The 24672-nt window shown below is 43.6% G+C and overlaps 1 protein-coding gene across 1 annotated transcript in view; it reads left to right on the top strand.

The window, feature by feature from the left end:
- The window catches only part of CFAP99 (cilia and flagella associated protein 99), a 172609-nt gene that overhangs the window by 92569 nt on the left and 55368 nt on the right, over window positions 1-24672 (top strand). The window contains exons 6-7 of the mRNA XM_069073304.1: window positions 12747-12924; window positions 13900-13980. Coding sequence (XP_068929405.1) covers window positions 12747-12924; window positions 13900-13980 — 259 coding nt within the window. The remainder of the gene's footprint in view (window positions 1-12746; window positions 12925-13899; window positions 13981-24672) is intronic.

Genomic DNA, 24672 nt, shown 5'->3' with positions numbered 1-24672 from the left:
TTCTCCTCCTAACCTGTAAACTCCATGAAGACAGGGATCCTGTCTTATTTAACTGTTGCATGTGTTTGTTGAACAATATAGCACTTAACCCAAGTGATCTCCTTTGATCTTCGTAACACCCCTAGGATGTAGACAGGGTAGAGGATAAGGATTATTATTCCCATTTTTACAAATGAGAAAACCAAGACCCAGAAATGACTTACTTGCCTGAGGTCACCTAGCTAGTTAGTCATGGAGGCAAGACTCAATGCCAGGTCTTTTGACTCAGGTTCCAGTAGTAGAAAGACAACGGGTCTTGAGCCAGGAGACACAGGTTTGAATTCTAGATCCTACATTTACCATTGAGGTGATCTTAGGCAAATCGCTTCATCTTTGTCTCAATTTCCTCACCTATAAACTATGGATAATAATTCTTAAACTTCCTCTATCACCAGGTCAAGAGGAAAATGCTCAGTGGCCTTAGGGCACAACCCAAACACAAGTTACCATTGTATCTTATCGGTTCTCCAGTCCATAACTGTAGCCCCTGTGCTGAAGGAAAGCTCTCTCCAGTTAAGGAGCTAAAACATGCACAAGGAAAGAGGGGGAGAGTGAGGTGTAGTAGAGAATGTCTGACCCAGGACTCAAAAGACTTGGGTTCTAGTCCCGCTGGGTAACCTTTAGCAAGTCCTGCCCTGCTCCAGACCTCAGTTTCCCTGATCTGAGCCACTGTTTCCCAGAGCCATGTTGCATTGCCCAGACAGTGCTTAATAAAATAAAGTTCAGTGAATAAATGAATGTGTAAAATGAAGGACTAGATCTCTAAGTTCCAACTGCCAAAGCCTCTAATTCCATGATTTTGTGATTAACAGTACACTCCCAAGGCCTTCTGAGCCTAATAGCACTATAGGAATTCAGATGTTTAACGCCCCCCCCCCCAAGTTATGGAGTTCAGCACCCAAGCTTCTCTACATCCGAGTGTGCAGCTCATCCCTTGGCTCTGCGACCATGAGGTGAAACTGATGTAGCCAGCATATTACAAGGAAGACTGGCCAGTTTCTCATGTGATGCATGGGTCCTGGAACAAATGGTTCATAATAATGATGATCTGTCCAATAGAGAAAGGAGGAAAGAGAAGGGAGCAAGCTCTTTACAAATACTGTCTCATTGAATGCTCACAAAGACCCTGGGAGGTAGATGCTATTATTAGTCCAATTTTACTGTTGAGGGAACTGAGGCAGAGGAAGGTAAAGTGATTTAGCAAGCTTAATGTCTGAGGCCAGACTTGAACCCAGGTTTTCCTGACCCCAGGCTGCCCTTGTCCACTGTGCCACCTCTGATCAGACTTACCAAGCTAAAAAGGCTTTGAACAGGAGTCCAGCTCTAGACAGTATACATGATGTGGGATGACCAGCTGGAAAGGCTGACGAGCAGGTTGATCACAAGCTGATTAATTTTTAAGCCATAGCAACTCTTGAAGACCTCCTACTAAAGGTGCCGACTGCCTTGGTAGATGAATAGACCACACCAGCAAAATTTTAAATCCTTAAGTATTGTCTTCTGGGCAGCCATTTCCTGATCTAGAATTTCAAGCATCAGGGTCAGATCTCTACAATCTGTGATTCTGTCACTTCTTTGATTCCTCCCAACACTCCACAGTTCATCATCTGTGCCCACACCTACCTAGAGCAAGAACCCCTCCTACAACATCCCTGACCAGAAGTCATCCCATCAGGGCACCACCTGCCTCCTAGGGTAGCTCCTTCCAATGCTGACCAGCTCTGATTGTTGGAGAGCCCTTCCTTAGATTATACTGAGGCGACAGCTGCATCCCTCTAATTTAGGATCATAGAGTTAGGGCTGAAAGGAAATGTAAACTCATCTCATCTAACCTTTTATTCTACAGATGAGGAAACTGAGGCCCAGGGAAGTTAAGCATTGCCCAAAATTACACAGGTCGAATCAGAATTCAAACTCAAGTCCTTTGGTTCTAGATCTAGGGGTTTTCCATTGCGCCAGTCCCAACTTCTGTGCTTAAAGGACTCATAAGACAAGCTTTTTGTGTCTCACTGGACTTAATCAGGGGAAAAGATATAGTGGCAGTTATACATAACATTCTGTTAGTCATTCATTCAGTAAGGATTTTTTGACCACCTACATAGGGTAGAGATGAAATAGATAATGGAGACCATTTTGTTCAACCCTGACATTTTACATAGGAGGAAGCTTGAGACATGGGAAGGGAATCAACTTACCCTGATGTCATAAAGCTAGTCCCTGAGTGGCAGAGCTGGGGTTAGAACCCTGAGCCTTCTGATGTCTAGTCCAGTATTCTTCCCACCACACCACGCTGCTCAGGGTGGGCCCAGTCCTGTACTTCATGGTGAGGGAGCTCAAATCTGTGATTTGATCTGCAAAGGCTCCAAAAGAAAACTGAGACATGGCCCCTGTCTTTAACTAGCTTACAGGCTAGCTACAGAGAAAATGCCCATTAAGCAGTTACAGAAGATGACAGTATATCACAAGGCACAAAGTTACATAATTAGGAAAAATGCATTAGGAATTTAGAAACGTGACCCATGCTTGTGTTGTGAGCTGGTCAGGAAATGCTTCACAGAGGAAGTGGAGCTGAGCCTTGATAGATGGGTCTGTTATAGTGACTGCAGATCCATCCCATGAATATGTGTCTTCAAGGTGCGCAGCCAACACACCAGAATGAGTCTGGCTGGACAAATTAATGTTATCCTTCACAGCGGTCTCTGTGGAAGGCTGTGCCCATTATAGCGAGTTTGCCATTGTTCACATTCACATACACCCTCTGGGAATTACCTTCAGAATCAATTAGAAGGAACACAAAGAAATGGCTCTCATTTCTCAACTCCAACTTATTTGTCTTCAGTGGTCATGCTGGTTAAATCTCCACTCTCTTCAAGGAACTGGGCTCTGAATAACTTTTGACTATGTTCAGAAATCAGAACTGCCTTTAAAGGATGGAGATTTGAGACCAGTAAGGATATTCAAGAGGATGTGCCCCAGGCACAGAGGTTAAAGCCTCTGAAGTGGATGTGCTCTTAGGGAAAGTCAAATGCGATGGTCTTGGTAGGAAGCAGACAAGAAGCTAAGAGCTGGACCTGCAGGCGTTCATCCCATCATCGGCCTTTCTCTCTTTAGTACCTGCTTTACCCAGATCTCCACACTACTCATTTCTATGGCTCCAGATATACAAGACATGCCCAGAGGACCTCTATTGGGTATCTTCCAAACCAACCTGACAAGCTTTCATGAAAGACCTACTATATGCGAGACACTGGAGATGCAAAGACCAAACCACAACAACAACAATAGCAATGGTCTCTGCCCTCTACTGGGAGGAGGCAACATGAAAACAGAAAAGTGTACACACAATGACTTAATGAGAAGAACATGAACAAACTGGGAATGCGAGAAAGACTTTGCATAGGAAGCAGAGCATGGGGAGCCCTGAGAGAAGCCATAGGGAGAGAAGAGCAAGGAAGTACCTTCCAGAAAAGACATATGTAGTCATCAAGGCACAGAAAACTGACACAGACAGGGAAGAAGCCAGGAGGCCCACTTGGCTGTGGTGATCTGTGCCCATGCTGTCTTTCTCAGGCCCAGTGTCCCCTCAGCAGCAGAATAATAGTGGCTGGTTTGGATGACACTGGCAGTTTGTCACAGCTTCAGGCCACCTTTAATAGGCTAGCGCATTACGCCAAAGCAGGCGCTCTATTTCCAGGTGTTATGCTTCCTCACCTGCCCAGCATCAGGACTGTTGTTACCACTGAGGGCAATTGCCTTGAGCAGAGGCATCATCTTTGGGGGTTACTTTGAAAAAGGCATGTTTTTGGTAGACAATCAGTCTCATTATTATACATGCATACTTCACTGTGTTTCTTCACGTATTCAACTGAACAAACATCTACCAAGGTGGGGAACCTGCAGCCTTGAGGCCACATGTAGCTTTCTAGGACCTTAGGTGTGGCCTATTGGCTGAGTCCAAGTTTTACAGAACAGATCTTGGACTCAGCCAAAAGGCTGCACCCAAGAACCTAGAAGGCCACATGTGACCTCAAGGCCACAGGTTCCCCACCCCTGAATTCTACACCGATTGCATACACAGCTCTGTGCTAGGTACTAGGGGAGCCATCAACTTTACAAGGTTTTAAAGAATACAGAATTCCTGCCTTTGTGGATTTTTCAATCTTAGGAAAGGGGTGTGACATATATGCAACACTGTAACTGTCTGTGGGTGTCTTGTGGAATACGCAGAACCTTTTAACTTGTTTCTGTAGTCTAAGGAAGGGCAACAGGGGTTGATGGGTGGACATATGAAAAAGGGTTTTGAAACTTTAAGACCTCCAATTTGTTACTCTGTCCCCAAGAATTAGCAGCAACACCCACTCCTTTTATTCCTGCTTTGTACCCACAGCAACACCAGTGAAGGAAAACAAGGACGGGGGCAAAGTCAGCATACTATAGGCATAAAACAATGCTGTCTTGAGCGGAGAAGTTATGAGACAGATTGGCATCCTGCCAGCACACTTTCCACTCCACTTCATAGTGCGCAGCTGTCCTTGACCAGATTGTTCCAAAATCCTCTTCCCATTTCAGTCCCAGCCCCATGAAGCCCTGCTTGACTCTGCACCACTTCCTATCTTCTCTGCTGGATCCCAGATCTCAATGTGACCTCTTTCCTAGTGATGTTCTTTTCTTCAAGGCCTGGTAAAATGGCGCCCAATCCTTTGCCCCATTCCCCTACCCTGTCTCTGCAAGAATTGATTCTGATTGAGTTGGGCTAATCCATTGCCCACTCTGGGCAGGATTCTCCTGAAGGTAGACGGATTGATACAATCTGAAATCGATACAAGGTCTGGCCAAATACACTGGAGATGAATAATGTGTATTCTTCAACCTCTACTACATAGCACATTTACTTTATGTCACGCTTGATACATGGTTTAGCTCTTTATGCGATTTATAATCCTCTTGGATACTGTTCTTCTTGGATTCTTTAAGGATCCATGACTCTATTCTCAGAGCTGCTCCCTGTATCAAGGGGATCTCCGCCCTTCCACCTTAATAGACAGTTTTCATGAGTTTCTGATGATGGCTCCCTCCACACTTACCTAGGCTAGTCCTCCATCACTGAGTCCACACCCCAAGCCTTTCCACTTTGGCAGCCTTTGAGGATCCAGAACCATCTCCAAGCCACCCATTTAGGAAGAAGATGCTGTAATGTTTGAGATTATTATAGAGCTTCTCAATGGTGCACATCATAAAGAGATTTACCTGGCTTAGGTACACTAGGCTTCAGTGCCTGGGCTTGCCAGAAGCACAGCTTAAGAGCTCCAGCCTAAATCCAAGGTCACTGACCTGCCCAAAGTCCCCTGGGGACACCTGGAGAGAGATCAGACTGCACTGGAAAATGGTGTCAGAGCTAGAGGCAGGACTCATGACATCAGAACAGAAAGTTACAGCTACCTCAGCAAAGGTGACCTGTACACAGAGGGGTTCATTGTGGTGCATACATCAGAAAGATGAACATTGCCATCAGATCTGTGAACTCAGCAATCTGAGGGTTTATAGGAACAACAAATTCTCATGGCACATTAATTCTGAGACATTTACTTTTTACCATCATGTTTACTTCAGTGCTCAGTCCAACAAATATTTATTAAGCCCCTACTAGGTGTAAGGATTCAGCTAAACCAATCTTCATAGTTTTATTGTCATTTCTATCCCACTCCCCATTGGGAGTGGTCACTCCTCAAATCCCTGAGGGCACCCTGTCTGAAACTTTCCTTTGGACTTCCTTTATGAGTATAAAATTATCTGTAATAATATAATATAATGCTGTATGGGGCAGCTAGGTGATGCAATGGATAGAGTACCAGGCCTGGAGTGGGAAGATATGAGTTCAAATCCAGCCTCAGACACTACCTATGTGACCCTGGGTAAGTCATTTCCTATTTGTCTCAGTTCCTCTTCTGTAAAATGAGGAAACACTGGAGAAGGAAACAGCCAACCACTCTAGTATCTTTGCCAAGAAAATCCCATGGACAAGTTCAGGGGGTCGGAGGATCCTTAAAGAGTTGGACACCACTGAACAACAAATAGTGCTCTACAGTTGGCAAAAAAAAAACTTTATATAAATAATGACATTTGCTTATCAATCTAGCATTATGAGAAAGGCAGTGAGGGTATTATCATTTCCATTTACATAGGAGGCTACTGAAGACCAGATCAAGGAATTTGCCAAATGCCACACAGCTAATTAGTGGTAGTGCCAAGACTGAACCGAGGCCTTCTGACTCCAAATCTAGAGCTTGTGAGGATGAGTCTCTTCTCCCCTTAACTCCTTAAGATCAGGGACCATATTGTATTTGTCTTTATGTCCCCTGCAGCCTGGCACAGGACCTACCCACCACATCACACACTAATGCAGCCTGGTGCCATGAGGCCCCTTCCTCACAGAGCAATCAGTCAATCAATTAATAAACATTTATTAAGTGCCAGCCACCATGCTAGACAATGGAGCAGGACGTAGCCTTGAACTTTGTCTTTCAAATATTTTGATCCCTGTATTTCAACCCAACTGGTTTCCTTAATAATCCTAGGTACTTTATCTCATGCACTTAAAAACACTGCTCTGGGAAGGGATCCATAGGCCTCAGCAGAGTGCCAAAGGGCTTCACAGCAGAAAAAAATGGCTGCTCAAGGGGATGCAGTAAGAGGGAAAACACATAGGTTGAAACAGCTGAAATGACCGAGTCTATTAAGTGCAGCCCTGAACACCAAAGTGTACCTCGGTGTTCCTCTTCAGTTGGCCTCTCACGATTAGCACAGTCAAAGTTACTTGTGTTCTGCTGAGCTTGGCTTGGTGTATCTGCAAAGTTCCCTTTGTCCAGTTGAGCAGAAAAGCACCCATCCAGGCTGACCCCCTGGGGTGACTCAGAACCAGCCTGCAAGTCAGGAGAGGGCCAGTTTCCTGGGCTTGTCATATGGGCTGTTTTATGTATATTGGCAGATAGTGTCTATTTACTCTCATGGGTTTATCACAGTCCTGGTTGGCCCTAAGCCCCCTGTTTATATGAACTGAATACAAGGGCTGTCTCTGTTTCTTGAAATTCTAGACTAGGCTCTTGGAAACAACTCATACCTTCAAGTCACTGTAAGTTTTACAAAATTCTTTCCTCATAATAAACCTGTGAACTATATAGTTCTATGTGAACTATATAGAACTATACAGATATCATTATGCCCATTTTATAGAGGTGGAAGCTGAAACTCAGAAGAACAATAACTAGCCAAGGTCACACAGCTTATAAATATAAGTTAGGCCTCTGGATTCTGAATTTCCAAATGTTGTATGAGCTTCTCTGGCACATTCAATGGCAGTAACATTTAAAGGCAGGATCAGCTAATATTTTTTTTTATGATGTCCTTATCAGTAGGTGCTCCTGGCTTCTAGTCCTTTAAATCTTTCTGTCTGGGCCAGTTTCCAAGTTTATTTCTCTTCCTGTTCAGAAGAGATGAAACCTTACTGCAGTGAAGTCATACTGTAAGGCTGTGTCAGAGCTCTCGTTTTAAATTTTCAGGAGAAAAATGTCCTGTTGTGTGTTGGGGCACAAACTTGTCACTTGCTGTGCCTCTCTAATCTGGATGTAGGAGCTTGAATGGATTTTTAGTACACTGAGGACTTATTGGGAACCTGAAACTGTTCTGAGGCATACTGAAATCCCATCACTACCACAGAGGGTCAGACCAATAACTCATTCCCCAAGTCCTGGTGATACAAGGGCTTTTTCTCAATCATCTCGCAGCACCTCTCTGTAGCCTTTGACTCTGCTGAGGGTGACTTCCTCCAGGTTACTCTCTCTTATCTAGGTTTTCATAATGTTGTGTTCTCTCTCTCTCTCTCTCTCTCTCTCTCTCTCTCTCTCTCTCTCTCTCTCAGTTCTCCCTCTCCTGACAGTGTGTCTCAATCTCCTTGGCTGTATCTTCATCTAGGCCATGCCTACTGTCTATAAGCATCTTCCAAAACGCTGGGCCCTCTTCTCTTTCCCCTCTATACCATCTCACTTGGCCATCTTGCCATCTCCCATTGGTTTTTTGATCGTCTCTATTCAGATGATTTCCAAGATCTATATATCCAGCCCTAATATCTCTCCCATGTGCCAGCCCTGTATATTCAGCTGGTTTTTGGACATCTCAAACTGGATATCCAGTAGGCACCCCTTCCCTCTTCCAGATTTCCTTATTACTGTCAAGGATGCCACCATACTCCTAGTCTTGTGACCTTGACTTACCACTCTCCATCACACCATGTATCTGACCTGTTGTCAAAGCTTCTCATTCCCACCTTCCCCATATCTCTAGTATACATCTCCTTCTCTCTGCTCACGTGATCACACCTTTATCCCCTCTCACCTGGACTATTGCAATAATTTTCTGCCGGTCCTGGGCCTCAAGTCTTTCCTTACCAAAATGATTTTCACAAAGCACAGCTCCTTGAGGGATGGGGTTGTCTTTTTGCCCCTTATTATATCTCTATCACTTCACACAGTGCCTGGTACTGAATAAATGTTGATCAAATGAAAGACTGCCATCCACCACTCTTTAAACTTGAGTGGCTCCCTATTACCTTCAGGATCCAATATAAAATCCTCTATTTGGCATTTAAATCCCAACACCAGCTGGCCCCCTCCTACTTTCTTAGTCTCTTTACATTTTACTCCCTTCCATGCACTCAATAACACAGCTATACTGTCCTTGCTGCTGCTCACACATTCCTCTCCATCGCTGAGATCTGGGCTTCTGCACTGGCTGTGCCTCTTGCCTGGCAGGCCCTCCCTCCTCACTTCCCTGGCTCCTTTCACCACTCAGCTCAAATCCTACCTTCTCTAGAAAAACTTTTTGTTGTCTCTCCCCTCCCGTAAAGTTCCCCCCCCCCACCATTACTTTACCATTTATTCTGTATATAGATCTTGTATGTGCATATCATTATTTATATTCTGTGTCTCCCATTACATTTCCATATGAGCTCCAAAGAAAGACTTTTTTTTTGAGAGGATGGAGGACTTTCTTAGTATCCCCAGTACTTAGCACAGCTCTTGGAACTTAGAAAATGTTTAATAAATACCTGTTGCCTTCCTGCCTGACCATAAACACAGAGATTGGATTAGGGATAGGCCAAGGAAGCATCCTGGGCTGTACTGCACTGGGGGCGAGTAAGGAATGCCCCAAGAAACCCTTTTCAATAGAACTTTTCACAAATGTGCATTTCACATGCCAGAAAATCCCACTCTCCACAGCAACCAGGAATTTATTTTGTGCTAAGGACTGGAAGTCAGAAGAACTGTATTCAAATACTAGATGTGTCATTTACTACCTGAGTGACTTAGATGACTCATTTAACCTCATTGACCCTGAGTTTTCTTTTTGGCAAAATGTGGGAGTTAGACCCCTTCTTGCTTTCAACCTATGACCTTGTCCCTTCTGGCACAAAAACCTGGGATTATACAATCAAGTTGCACCTGTCATGGGAGAGCTCAAAGCCTTTGGAGAGATAGTAAGCCCCAGTCCCAGCCCCCAAGGTCTTCAGACCTCATCCAGGCCACACACATGCCTCATAACTAGAGCTGACAAGAAGCCACAGAGGAGGGCAAAATTCCTCCCTGGTCTCCCAACAAAGAATGCTTATTCTCGGCTCTCCTCCTCCCCACACATGCAGATGCCTACTGACATCACCGAGAGAATTTGCCCTAAATTTAGAGACTTTTCTCATTTCTCTGCATTGCAGCCTTGGTCTCAGGGCCAGAGCAATGACTGGAATAGCTGAGTCTCTGAATATTTCTGCGTGGTTCACGCAAATCACCTCCAAGGTGTGGGGAGAGAAGAGAAATGAGGATCTGTCATCCAGGGTGATTTTAATTTAAATAGTAAGCATTAAAATGAAAGTCAACAGAAAAACAGGGCCAGGAGAGGCAAGAGTTGGCTGTTCCGTCAGCACCACCTTCTGTTTCCCAATTTCTAGTCTTTCCACTCAATCTCACCTCATCTTCGGTGTCTTAAATTCAATAAAATTGTGCCCTGAACAAATCCATCCACTGCCTCCTTTCTGAGCACTCTGAGTGCAGTGGATAGCCATGTGCTTCAGTGAATTGACATTATTTCAGATGGCAGTTGCCAGCTCTTTTTATTAGGTTAATAACCCCCTCTGTTTACTGTCTATTAGATGTTCACACAGTGAATTCAGATAATCTCTTAATCATCATGATTAAGATACTATAGCTCTCACTCACATACTTCAGCTTGGCTAACACCACCACCTTTGCTTCAAAGCACAGATAGAAGGTTTTTGGTAAATAAACAGAATTCACTGTGAGCAGTAGCATGGAGTAGTGGATAAAGAGAGCCAGCCTTAGAGCCAGGAAGAGCTGAGTTCAAGTCCTGACCCTGGATATATACTACCATTGTAACCCCAGGGATACCATTATATGTGTCCTCTGACTGACCAGCAAATGCAAGTACATTGGTGGGGATTCCTGATCTAGGTCTGGAGTAGATACAGACCTATAGAGTAGTTTAAACCTGGGGTAACTTTGGCAAGGAGACCTACATGTGATTTGTTGTTGTTGTTGAATCCCTTTGGTCGTGTCTGACTCTTCATGACCCCATTTGAGGTTTTCTTGACAGAGATGCTAGAGAAATTTGCCATTTCCTTCTCCCTCATTTTACAAATGGGGAAACTGAGGCAAACTGGCTTAAGTGACTTTCCCAGGGTCACACAGCTAGTAGGTGCCTGAGGCCAGATTTGAACTCAGGAAAATGAATCTTCCTGACTTTAGGCCCAGTACTCCAGCGACTGTGCTGCCTAGTAAAAGCTAATATGCATTTGCTGTAATACCTTAGTTACAAGATATTAGGGGCCAATGTAATGGAAATGCAAATTTAAAGATCTTCCCTGCCCCTAGGCTAAAGTGTACCTGGAGCCTGGGGTGGGAGGCTTGTTTTTCAGTAGACACTTTTTGATTGGGCAGTGAGTCAATAAGGTTGTTACATTCTCTGAGCCAGGAGAAGGCTATATAAGCCCTGATGTGTAGCTTTGTTTTGGGGCTCACTTTGAGAAGTGTTCTGTGATTTGATGAGACTTTGGTAAGTTGTTGAGAGCCCCCTGGCTTTGAAAAACCCAGATGTTGATGAAACCCAGATGCTGATTTGGTATGGATGTAATGGTTGAACAGTTTGGAAACTATCTACTTGATCTGTTTCTCTGTCTTGATAATTCTGTCTGTATATTCTGAAGTTCGGGGTGCTGACCTTTTCCCCTGAACTAGGTAAACAATATATATTTGACTGATTAAAGTAAGCTTGTTAACCCATTTTGAGTTGCTTTCCTTTATCAAAGCAGATCTAAGAACCTGTGCTGGCAGCCACCCTGAGGATGCTTGGGGTGCTTGCTGCTACAGCCAATGATGTCTTTTGTCTGCTCTTCATAATATGTGGTATATCTGGGTTGTTAGAGAACTACCCACACACTGCTTTTCTAGGGACTTGGTATTCAAGACCCCTCCATATTCTCTATGTTCCTGAAGCAGACTGATCTTCCTGTTCATGTTCCTACTTTATAAGCCCCATGTTTTCCCACATTTGTGGGAACTAGCTTGTGCTAATCCCCAAGCCCCAGATGCCCTCCTGGGGTACCCATAGGGTATCTCTCTCTCTCTCACCCATTTGTTGGTATAGTCTGGGTTTGGGAGTGGGGGAGTGGGGCAGGGATGGGTAGAGGGATTGGTCATCTAATACTTACTGGAAGGTTTTAATATTATTTTATTATTAATAAATAGTAATTTTAACAAAACCCAACTCAAATATCACCTCCTCCATGAGTCTAAGCTCAAACTTCCTCCCTCACACAGCACCATATATATACCTCTCTAGTGTACTTGTCATGTATAGTGTATCATCATTATCTGTGCATGTTTTATCCCTCTGCTCTTAGACTAAAAGTTCCATGAGGGCAGGGACTGCTTTATTTAAAGTACAGGTCTAACCAAGTGTCTCTTTCTCTCTCTCTCACACACACACACACACACACTCACTCAATAAATTTCAATGGCTTCCTGTTGCCTCCAAGATCAAATGCAAAATGCCCTGTTTGGCATTCAAAGCCCTTAATAACCTAGCCACCTCCTACCTTTCTAATCTTTTTACACCTTACTTCTTTCCAAATAATGTTCAATCCAATGACATTGGCCTCCTGGCCATTCCAGAAAGAGGACACTATATCTCTCGGCTCCAGGCATTTTCTCTGGCTGTTCCCCATTCCTGGAAGGCTCTCCCTACTCTCCACCTTATCTACTGGCCTACCTGGTTTCCTCTCAGTGCCATCTAAAATCCCTTCTCTTACTGGAAGCCTTCCATCTAAACACCTCTTAATTCTAGTGCCTCCCCAAGCCATTAATTGTATTTATCTTATATACAGCTTGATTTGTATATATTTTTGCATATTACCTCTTCCATTAGATTGTAAACTTCTTGAGGGTAGGGACTGTCTTTTGCCTCTTCTTGTATCCCCAGTGCTCAGCACCATCCCTGATACATAATAGATTCTTAACATGTTAATGTTTATTGATTGATTGATTTAACTTTGTGTCTAATACAACGCTCTATGCAAATCAGTTGCTTGGTAAATGTTTGTTGACCAGCCTGAATTGACTCTTCTCTCTCTTTGCTCTTATTTCAAGATGGGAACCAGAAATACAAATGCTGATCAAATACCTGAAAAATGTAATAGAGAACAGATCTGTCCTGTACATAAAGTGCCCAAAGTTAACCAAGCCGAAGGAGTTTCATTTGACCGTACCAAAGCCCAGAGGCATTCTAGTTCCTGATGTACTTCCTGTTCTGAAGAAGCCAGAACCAGTAAGTATTTGCCACTTGAGCAGTTCACATGAATGTTTATGAAGTCCTAATATAAGACAACAAGAACTTAACTAGAAGAAAACTACTAATGGTCAAATCCTTACCTCCTAGGGAAGAGCTGGGATCTGATGTGTGCTTGTGATTAGGAGTAATTAATAGGCTCCTAGAGAAATGATGATACCAGGGAGAAAGCACAGGATCCATATTGTGAACCTATAGAATCGGCAGGACATTACACAGTGTTCTGTCAAGCCAGAGTTCATAGGTTTGTAGGTTCGTAGACCTACAGAGTGTTGGAAGGAACCTCATCTAATCTAACCTCATTTTAGATGTGATTGAATTAAGGCCCCAGGGCAGCTAGGTGGTACAGTGCAGGATAGAATGCCAGGCTGGGAGTCAGGAAGACTCAAGGTCAAATCTGGTCTCAGACACTTACTGGCTGTGTGACCTTGGACAAATCACTTAACCCTGTTTGCCTCAGTTTCCTCACCTGTAAAAGTTGCTGGAGAAGGAAGTGGCAAACCATTTCAGTATCTTTGCCAAGAAAACCCCGAAATGGGGTCACAAAGAGTCAGACGTGGCTGAAAACAATTGAACAACAGCATTGCTGCTGATGTCATAGTCTGGCCATGGAATTTGGACAGTAAGTTGGCAACAGTTTTGTCAACTCACCGTTACAAGGAACACACAAGTCTCATCCAAACAAAACAGAAGCAGAGAAGCCTTAACTCAAGAGCTGCTTTTTTAATTAACAAGCCACGCTCAGGACAGGATTTCTGAAGATATAAGTGATCGGTAGTTTCACACTCATCAGCCTTGCATGTTCCATTGTGTAGCTGGTGAGGACTCCCTAAGATGAAAATGATGATTGTTGGGATTATTCGTGTTATTGATCAAAGTGTTTCTTTTAAGTCTTCTGTTTTGTATTTTCACATTGGTGTGATTAATAATCTAAGTGGATGACATCCTGAACAGGTACCTCGAAGCACATATAAGCATCCAAGAATACAGAAAGAACTGGGCGCAGTCAAGCAAAAGAACCGCCAAAGGGCAGAGGTAAGATATAGTCCCTTTATTTCTCCTCACACAGCTCCTAAGGAACATCTACCAGGCATTAAGTCAACAAATCAAGCAGGAATGTTATTAAAGAACTGACATTTCTAGTGGAGCTGTATAGCTGACAAAGTGCTTTTCTCCATTAGTCAAAGAACTCATCAGATTGAGAGTTTATAGGGGGATTTAGAGATCTGGTAGCCCCCTACTTTTACAGATGAGTAAAAACTATGATCTGTGAATGTTAAGTGGCTAAAGTCGCTCAAAGCAGAGCTTAGATCTGAATCCACTACAAATCTTATTTCTCTTTCTACACAACCTGTTGCTTCTCGAGGAAGTGTGTGTATTTTACAGAGAGGAAAAGTGAAGCTCAGAGAATTGAGGGGATTTGCCTAAGGCAATGCCACTAGTATGTTTCATGTCTAGATTTAACACATCAGTTTTCTGGATTTAAGTCCAATGTTCTTTCCATGAAACGCCACTGTCTCTGGCACAGTGGCTGGTGCTGGTTCAATCTCTAAGTCTGGTGACCACCAAAGCTGTCATTTGTTTTAAACACTTTGCAGCAATAGCCCAGTTATGATTAAGTGGTTACTATCTACACCTTGAACTTTTGCGGAAATCCCCCAAATGCTGGATCTCTATCTGACATGCCCACTAAGGTTTCTAAATTAAGACCCTGTATGTGATCATGTTATAGGAGCCACTGACCAGGAAGGCTTTTTTAATCAGAGCAAACTTAGAGCAAGGTTCATCTCTCCCATATTTAATTAAGGACCTGCCTAATCACTATTGAGCTGCATGCTAGGAATAAGTGGAAAGGAGGTCATATAAAATAAATGGCTGTAGTTGTTTACACCATGAGCAAAACAAGGCAGTTGATCTGTGGGAGAAGAAAGGCAGAAAATTCTTCAGACAGCTCTAAGGTGGATAGCAGCCCTTCTCCCACTCGGAGGCTGCCTGATGGCAGCTTTTTATAAACGCAGGGAGAGCCAGACCTCTCAGGTTCTATTTCAGGCTCATCCACATTATACCACCATTGCAAAAGGAGAACAACAGCAGGGCAATCAGGTTGGTAAAGGGACTCGAGTACATGTTTTATGAGGAGCTGTCAGATGAACTGAGAATGTTTAGCTTGGAGAAGAGAAAACTTGGTGGGACCCGAGATTTTTGTTTCTCTTCAGCTGTTTTTAGTGGCAGAGATACTGAAGTGGTTTGCAATTTCCTTCTCCAGTTCATTTGACAGATGAGGAAACTGAGGCAAACAGGGTTAAATGACTTGCCTAGGGTCACCCAGCTAGCACGTATCTGACCCAGATCTGAACTCATGAAGATGAGTCTTCTTGACTCTAGGTCAGGCACTCTATCCTCTGCACCACCTAGCTGGCCCTACCTAATAGATGTCTTTATATATTTATCCAGAGTTATCACAAGGGATAAACTATTAAACTTGATAGGTTTAGTCCCAGAGGGAAGAACCAGCAGTGATGGGTGGAATTAAAAAGAGAGAAATTTATTCACCTCAGAAAAACAAACAAACAAAAACCCACTTCCTAACAAATCAAGCTGTTCAAAAGTAGTTTGGACTGCCTAGGGAGGTACTGGACTCTCCCCCTTCTTGAGGTCCTCAAGCTAGGGCAGGTAGAGTGCCAGCCCTGGAGTCAGAAGGACCTAAGTTCAAATTTGAACTCGGACACTCACTAGCTGCGTGACCTCAGGCAAGCCAAGTCGCTTCCGCCTGTTTGCCTCAGTTCATTCATCTGTAGAAAGATATGGAGAAGGAAATAGCAAACCACTCTAGTATCTTTGCCAAGAAAACCCCAGATGGGGTCCTGAAGAGTCGAACATGACTAAAATAACTAAACAACAACAGCAAGTTAAGACTGATTGACCACTTGTTGAGTATATTATAGTAAGGATTTTTTTTTTAATGTGTAACTTGGGCTAGATGGCCACTGAGGTCCCTTTCAGCTCTCCAAAAAAAACTAGGTGAGACTTTCTCATAGTCAAGCAATGGGACTGTGGAACTATGGTGTTCCTGGATTCCTTTGTGTTGTGTGTGTCCCTGGAGAAGACCTTTGTGCTAGCCTGTGTGGTGAGTTGCCTAAGGCCTTGGGCACAGAGAACACTGAAAGTTTTAACAGCGATGATGTTGTCACCAGTTCAGTGACAACTGGATTATTAACAATACTTTATGAGGCCTTCTGTATTCTCTTGGGCATTCCTATGTCATAGGTAATTGGACCTTGGTAACAATTCACATGACACTTACACGGCAATATTTCATGTTTAATTTTGAGCTTTAGATTTCTAGTATCTATACTCCATAGCAGTCACTATCATAGGAGACAAAAGTTCAGTATCTTACTGCAGCAGCTGTTCCCTTGCCCAAAATACCACCTCCATACCCTAAGATGGAGGTGTCCAAATGCATTCCCATTAAACCAGCCCTCTCTTACACCATTTCTCCCAGTTGTCCTTGACCTGCTGACCACAGTTCCATGTTCCCCACCACTATATGTGACTATCCTAGGGGCTTGGGAGCTGAAATTTGGGGCCATGAAGCTGTGAATTGCCTACAATGATGTAACGATCAGCATGCAGAAAGTTGCATATGGAAAGGAAATACTCAGGTCAGGGCCGACGGCTCAGAGGTGGACAGAGTGACCCAGTAAGGATTGGGTGTGTATCTCTGGCATTTGGAAGTCTTAGGGGACATGGATCAGGTTTAAGAGATGGGTGGTGTTGGGACTACAGGAAGCCAGACACACTACAATCTTTTTTGTCTTCTACAATCAGGGAGGCAAGAAGACAGTGGCCACTGCCAATAGTTTGACCAAGGACGCCAGCCTTCCTCCCATTCTGAGGCTCCCCTGCATTCAAATCAAAGATAGTCCCATTCCATGACAGTCATCTGACTGGGGTATTGCAGGGATCCTTCATTAGTCACAGGCTGTTCCAGCATAATCATTAGTATGAACTCTTGCCTTTCCATTTCTAAAGAGACCCTTCATAGGACCAAGTTTTAGTTGTTACCAGCTAGCTTGTTCATAGCCACCTCTGGAGCTGCCCCACCCCCTTTCTTCATTCATAAAGAAGCAGACCACAGGTCCTCAAGAGAGGGATGGAGGTCCTGATGATGCGTACACTGGTAATAAAGCTGATTTCTCCATGGCCCAGGAGCCCCTCATGATGCTAGACTGGGTGTGAGCCTAATAACCAGAAGAGGTCATTTTCCCTCATTGACTTGTAGCTTCCACCTGGAGCTGACTCCAGAAAAATCCCCAAATATAGCTTACCTTTTGCCTCTATTTCCACAGATACAGGTCAAAAGGATACATAGCTATCATACTCAAGGTAGAAAGTACAAATCTCCTAAAGGACAACATTTACTTCACCCCACAGCAAATGTGAATGACAAAAGAGATTCACAGACATCTATAAGCAGATAAAGTCTCACAGTAGTCTACACATTCACCTCAGAAAGACACTTAACTTGCCATCAGGACAGCCCTTTGACATTTCAATGAAATACCTCTCTCTCACAGAATCCTACACAGTCACTCCCAACCTCATAATACCACTCACTCTGTATAGACAGAGACAGAGACAGAGACAATTATACTTTAGGGCTACTGAATAAGCAACAGCCTTCCAATAGAAACTCTCACAGTCTGAAAAATTCATTATAATAATGGAAGGTGGCAACATCTCAGTCTCTTGCTTCCTCATGACATGGCCTTAACCCTAAAAATTCCTCTGCTTGTAGGGCTTAATGGGTGATCTTCTGTCTCCAAGAAACACAGGGTGTTTCAGGAAATCCCTTTCTTCATAGGGGTTAACCTTAGATCATTTAAAAAATATGTAATTTAAAAATTTATTTTAATAGCATTTTTTCAAATATAATTAGTGTCCTTTGTGATCCCATGTATTTTATTTTATTTGTTTAAAAGCATAATTCTGAAAAGGAGTCTATAGACTCTACTGGACTACCAATGTTACCCATGACCAAAAGGGTTAAAAACCTGTGCTTTAGAAGGGGCCCCAGAAGAATGTCCAAACATTTGATTTTGGACTATCCACAAGAAAATACTCAAGGCTGATGTTACCCAAGAAATCTCCCTTCTCTGGCTAAGAGACTAGATTATTGGGTCATACTGCCTAGAAAATCAAAATTCTTTCTCTTCTGTAGAGGAGATTGAGGTTCAAGAGCATTGTCCAAGAACTCTCCCTTCAGACTGAAAGAACGTGCACATACCAACTTCTTCCTATAGAAGTCAGCAAAACTCTCTTCTGGACCAAGCTACTGCCATCTCTAAGACTGGTTAGAGTCCACTCTCTGGTCTCTGACCAGTGCTCAGAGAACTGTAGGCATGCGCATACAACTCTCACATGTTTCTGCCCCCAACGCTGTTGTGTCCCCACTGGAAGAGTGAAAATGTCCATGCAGGGGCTTTGAACTAGGAAAAGAAAAAAACTGAAAGGACAAACAGATCCGTCAGCTTTTTCAGTACAGGAGAAAGCACTGGTCACCTCTATCCCCCACCTCCCTAGTCACTGAGTCATGATGGAGACAGCCCCAGTCCTGAAACCCAGTCAGGAGCCATCTCAACAAAGCACCAATGAGAATGTCCATACACTCCATGGAGACAAAGGCTTGCCTCCCCATAAGCTCATCTTGGCTAAATAATCGCCTTGATCAGCTCCCTTTGCACACACGTGAGCAACTACAAGTACTAGATGCCATAGAGAAGTGACCCCTTACAAGAGCTTCAGACGCTGAAGCCAGAGATGAGGTTCTGTGCTGGGGTCACCCCAGGAACAGTGGTACCACCAGCACACGGACAGGTAGGCAAAGAGAATTGTTAGAGGAATGGTACAAGAATCATCTCATGGCTTCTACTACTTTGCATCCCTACCCCCACCACCAAAGAAAGGAGTGACTAAAAAGTGATTAGAAGGAGAAATTCCAAGAATGGAATGAAAAATTAAGGAATAGAAATGGTCCTGCATGAGAATAAAAAGGTGTCACCCCTTGCGTAATGCCACCTCCCCTCCCAGATAAGCCGTGGGGTGGTCTCTGCCCTGCCTTTGTACTTGCCTTGGAAAGTGGCTTCTACCTCCAGCCAACAACTCCAGAAGAATAAAGCCTTCACTGGCACTGTTGGATACAGTGTTTTCAGGAGGTTCTGCTGGCAGGGGACTGAACATGCAGAGTATCTTTTCCTCTTAATGGTAGCCAATATGTCCATTTTTGTACCCCCCCCCCAAAGGCTGTTTTCACTATTCAGGTATCATAAGTCATTCCAAAGTGAAAAAAAAAAAAGCCTGGTCTTGATATCTGGGTCACCGTACCCTTTTCAGGCTGATGGCTGCATCAAACGGTCCTGGAGATTTAAGATTTTGTTTTCCTGAAGAAATATGTCTGACTCTTTCACATGGAGAATGTGAAAGAATATTTCTCTTCATTTATTTATAGCAGTTTTTCACATGTTCCCCATGTTGTGTGCAGAGCACTGTGGTAGGAGATACACAGAATTTTTGAGCTAGAAGTTATCTTAGAAGTCATCAAAGAAGGCCAATCTCCTAATAAATAATGACAGAATAAAAGAGAAGGCATGATACAGAAAAAAAGAAGAAAAAAAGAGAAAGCCACTGAATTCCAGGTCAGAAGACCTGATTTCAGATCCCAGCCCTGCTCCTTGTCTGACTTTAATGTCTCTGGGTCTCAGTTTCCTGTTCTGTAAAAGGGGGAGGAGGAAAGGGTTGGCCTAGATGACCTCAGGGGCCCCCCTTCCAGCTCTATAACTATGATCCTGCAAACAAATTCCAAGCCATGGCTCAGTACCCCAAGATAGAGAGTTAAAAAAGAGAATGTAAAGCAATTTAGATTTATAAGGGGGAAATTCCATAAGAAGGGTAGTCGGGGATGATAGTAAGGATGACAGGTCCACCTGGAGCCCTGAGTGGAACTGGGTTCCCCAAATCTGGTGGGGTTTTGTGAGGTTCTTATCTGGGTCAAACAGGAACATATTTGGGGGGGGGGTGCAGGACAAGAAGCCAGGACCTAGTTTACCGATGAAGGTTGGAAAGTGGTCCTGATTAAGGATTATAGCTGCACACTGCATCACCCCCATGATAGCAAGCTTTGTTTACATAGGGCTTGTCATGTTTTGCAAAGCATTTTGCGTGTCATCTCAAAACAACCCTGGGAGGTGGGTTCTCCCCATTTTGCAGATGAGGGTGAGAGCAGTTAAGTGACATACTCAGAGTGACCCAGCTAATAATATCTGAACACCATAAACCTCACAAAGGATGGGCTAGTTTGACAACTACACACCAACATCAAAAGCAGCATGGAACATCATCAGGAAGAGGGTGAGAATGCTAAGATTCCTCTCCTGCACACCAGCCCCAGCTGGAAAAACACCCAGTCCTGTGTATTGCTCTGTGTCCTCCCTCCAACTGGTAAAACCTTAATGGTGTAAGGGAAACTATAGACAGGGTGGAAAAAAAATCTGTGATAATAACCCAAACAAAACATGCAAATGAAAAATGTCAGAGGACCTTGACTTCAAATTGCTGCTGCCAGCTGGAGGCCTTCAGGTCCTCCCAGGCTCATCCAATCCGTGCCCCTCTTCGCCCCACCCCACCCCTACTCCAAACCGGCCTGTTTTCATAATGTTCTTATGCTACGTGCAGGAACTGGCTGATTTTCTGCCAGTGGGAATCATACAGGAGACAGAATGCATCACTTCAGATAATCAATCTGAGGCTCCAAGTGATATCAGTCCTAGTTCAGCACCAAGACGTTGTCATCCCAGACCTCCCCCCCTCCCCAAACTGTAACACTCTAGTACTACAGGATTGCTTATCCTTGAAGGGAAACAAGACCCTTCAGATCTGGTCTCCCAAAGTAGGAAAGCAAGGAGCCTGCACTAAGTGTGCTCATCCACAAAATAAAACAAACTAAAGGTCATCGTGTTCCTGGCAGCGTGTCCAGCATCAGACGCTAGGCCGAAAGTGATGGCACTAATGCTGAATTTAAATTCCAAAGGCAGTTAGTTGACCATCTCCACAGAGCAGGCAAGTCAGCTGGCCTGAAAACCACCCCGCACACAGAGTAGAATGGGTAGAGGGCTTAATGAAAAGGAGTCTAGTGGGACCTGGGTGCTCCCCCATTTAGAGTTTTAGTTTTCAAAGTAGACTGTTCTGGGAGAAGATGTATTTTTCTTTCCTAGTCCCATTATGTATGTAAGGAAATTCCTAGTAAGGAAATTTCCTATTCTAAAGCAAATCAGCAGTTTGAGAGAGCTGTCAAGGACACCAAGAGGTATAGTGACTTATCCAGGGTCACGCAGCCAGTATATGTGAGAAGCAGAAAAGGGTATTTTTAAAAATTTTATTTTCATTTTCAATTCCAAATTCTCTTCCTTCACCCATCCCCAACTCAACTGAGTAGGCAAGAAATACAATGCCCATTATATATGACGTCATGCAAAGAAGTGTATGGCATTTTTCATCATGAGTCCTTTGGAACTGTTGTGGATCATAGCATTGATTAGAGCAGCTAAAATCTTTCATAGTTGATCATCATTATAATATTGCTGTTATTGTGTTAATTATTTTCCTGGTTCTGATCACTTCGAATCAATTCATATAAGTCTTATAAGGTTTTTCTGAAACCATCCCCTTCATCATTTCTTATAACATAATTGTATTCCATCACAATCATGTAGCATAACTTGTTCAGCCATTCTCTAATTGATGAGCATTTCTTCAGTTTCCAATTTTTTGCCGCCACAAAAAAAGATATAAATATTTTTGTATATATGAATCCTTTTCCTCTTGCCACCAAATAGAAGGGGAAGGACATCCTAACATAATGCATCAAGTATTTGAAGGGCTGTCATGTGGAGAAGGGAAATGATAATTCTATTTGTCCTGTGTTGTCCTAGAGGACAGAATTTAGGAATAGTGAGTGGAAATTACAAGGTGGCAAATTTCAGCTTGATAAAAGGAAAAATGTTCTAACAATCAGAGTTATCCCAATGCGTGATGGGCTGCTTTGAGAGGGTACTGAGCATGATGCAAAATGGAAACATTCTGGATTGGGCATTAGAAGACCTAGGTTTGAATCCTGAATGTGCCATTTAGTTCTAGTGAGACCTTGAAAAACTTGGCCTCAGTTTCCTTAACTATAAAAATGAGAGAGTTGGAGTAAGTGACTTCTAAGGTCCTTCTAAGATTGCATACTATCTGCTTTGCATGTGTCCTATGTGTGTGTTCACATACATACATGTGCACATATGTAGCCATACATACAACACATAGACATGTGTGTTATTATCAGCATTAGAATGTAAGATTTTTGAAGTCAGGAACTATTCAGCATTTGTCTTTGTATGCTCAGCATTTAGTACAGTGTCTGACACAAAGTCAGCACTTAATAAATGGTTAGGTGTTATTTTTCTTTATTGATTTGGTTGATTGAGGTAACTATATACAGATGCCTTAAAAGTGGATAAATTCTACCTTCTCTTCTGTTCTCTGATTCAGGAACCTGGATTCTGAGTCCCACATTTTCCTGAGACTCTGCAAACTTGGGCCTGTCTCTTCTGTTCTCTGACCCTCAGTTTTCTCATCTGTAAAATGAAGGGACTGGATTAGGTGACTCAAAGGTGTCTTTTAGCTCTGAACCTGTGGTCCCTCTTTCCTGGATCATCTCTGCCCAGCAAATCCTAATGCTCTGGCATTAACCAGCTAGTGCAGCATTCATCATTAGATCTGGCCTGCCTTTCTTGTCCTTGAGGGTGTTCTACTTGGGTTGGTTCCCAAATTGTATTTTTCGAACTGTCTGCACAGCATTTTGTAGCAAACTATTAACTCTCTCCTTGTTCAAGGCTTCGTTTCCCTTTCTCTATTGTTTCAACCATTAGCATCTTAGGAGAAAAAAAAAAAAAAGAAAGATTCATCCTACATTTGATAAAAGGGGCTTGACTCAATTGCCCTTGCTTTGCCACAGTTCAGTCTAGATAAGCCTTCTTTAACCATTTGGGAGGGGAGGCAGCATCCCACAGTTACTGATTGCAAGGGTCTTGTGACTTCTGACCAAGCCCCTTGAGGAAACAGAGAAGGGTTCGGAAGGTATCATCAAGGATGCAGTTAGTTGTCACCGACCCTGTACCATGGCCATCATCGACCCATATTTTGTGCCTAAGATTTGCAGCACAGTCCAACATGCAAGACTCTCTCTCCCGAGGCTCCCCTCCACCTCTCTTCCCCATGGAAACACAAACACACAAGGAAAAGTCATGCAGGGAAGCCATGTCTAGAAATGCACTGCTCTGCCACAATGAAATCTAACTTGTTCTTACTTTCCCTCATTCCAAAACCCATAGCTCTAGCTAGAGTGTAAAAACCATCCCAGAGACCTGTGTACTTCCAGGGCAGCTAGGTGACCCAGTGTACTGAATGGTAGGCCTGGAGTCAGCAATAACTGAATTCAAATCCAGGCTCAGTTACTTGTTAGCTCTATGACCCTGGACAAGTCCCTGGTGACCTTGTTACTTCAGTGTCTTCATTTGTAAAATGGAGATAATCACTAAACATTTATTAAGACCTGTCCTGCTATGAGCCAGGCACTGTGCTAAGCACTGGTGATACCAACAAGAAGGAAACAGTCCCTGCCCTCCCCAAGCTTACAATCTAGTAGTAACAGCATCTGTGTCCCAGGAGTGGTTGTGAAGATCAAATGAGATAATATTTGAAAAGTGCTTTGCAAACCTTAAAGTGCTCCTTAAATGGCAGCTATAATTATTTATGTGTTGCTTTCAGGAAACCTTAGATGGGAAAAGAGGCTGGTACACTCATCAGTTCTTGGCAGCCAGTACTGCCTGTTGCCCCTGCAGATCAACTTCCCTGCCTCTCTGATTATGGTAACAGAAAATCCTTCATGAATACATTTCTGCCACAGTGTGACCTTGGGCCAATCTCATCTTAGCCAATTATGCTGGTGATTTGGCCAGGTGGCCTCTGAGGGAAAAGAAACAGGGTATGAGGCAGAATCCAAGCAAGTATGAATGACAAGGCCAGGCTTGGGCCAGGTCCCAGGGTTGATTTCTTGGAATGGGCCGAGATTCAAGGGATTGACAAGAAGATAGAAAGCTGATTGATGGTCAAGATGGATATTCAAGCTAACAAATACAGGGCGTGACATACAAGAAAAGCAAGGGGTGCTTGTCGAACTGACTAAAGCTATCTCCCCAAAATTTTACTTTCATTGTAACTATTCCCATTCCACCCAGCCTGTAGTGATGGGGCCATACCAGCTCCCACACCATCTCAGGTTGGCCCTCCTATGGCCCCTTTGGGCTCAGCCAGCTAAACTTGGGCGAGTTTATCCCAGGGGGAAGCAGTGGAGGGTGTGAGGTCTGTGAACCAGCACAGGTGTTGAATAATCAGAGCTCATCTAATAGCAAAATCCTGTCACCTGCTCCCCAAATCTGAAGTGGACCAGAGCCCAATCTGTCAAAGCCACAATGGAGAGAGAAGAAACTACAGCAGCTGTCTGAGGGCCTTATGGGGTGGCAAGAAAGGCACCAACATCAGCAGGTCCAAGGTGGCCCAAATAGCCCCAAAGGGTGGCACTGAGGAGGCAAGGGAATGAGTTCCCTGGGGCTGATGCAAAGACTG

The sequence above is a fragment of the Petaurus breviceps genome, unplaced genomic scaffold, assembly GCF_028583685.1.
Source record: "Petaurus breviceps papuanus isolate PSGF00001 unplaced genomic scaffold, PetGlider_PUasm1.0 140, whole genome shotgun sequence".
Classification (NCBI taxonomy): Eukaryota; Metazoa; Chordata; class Mammalia; order Diprotodontia; family Petauridae; genus Petaurus; species Petaurus breviceps.
This window is presented reverse-complemented; position numbering and strand designations above follow the sequence as displayed.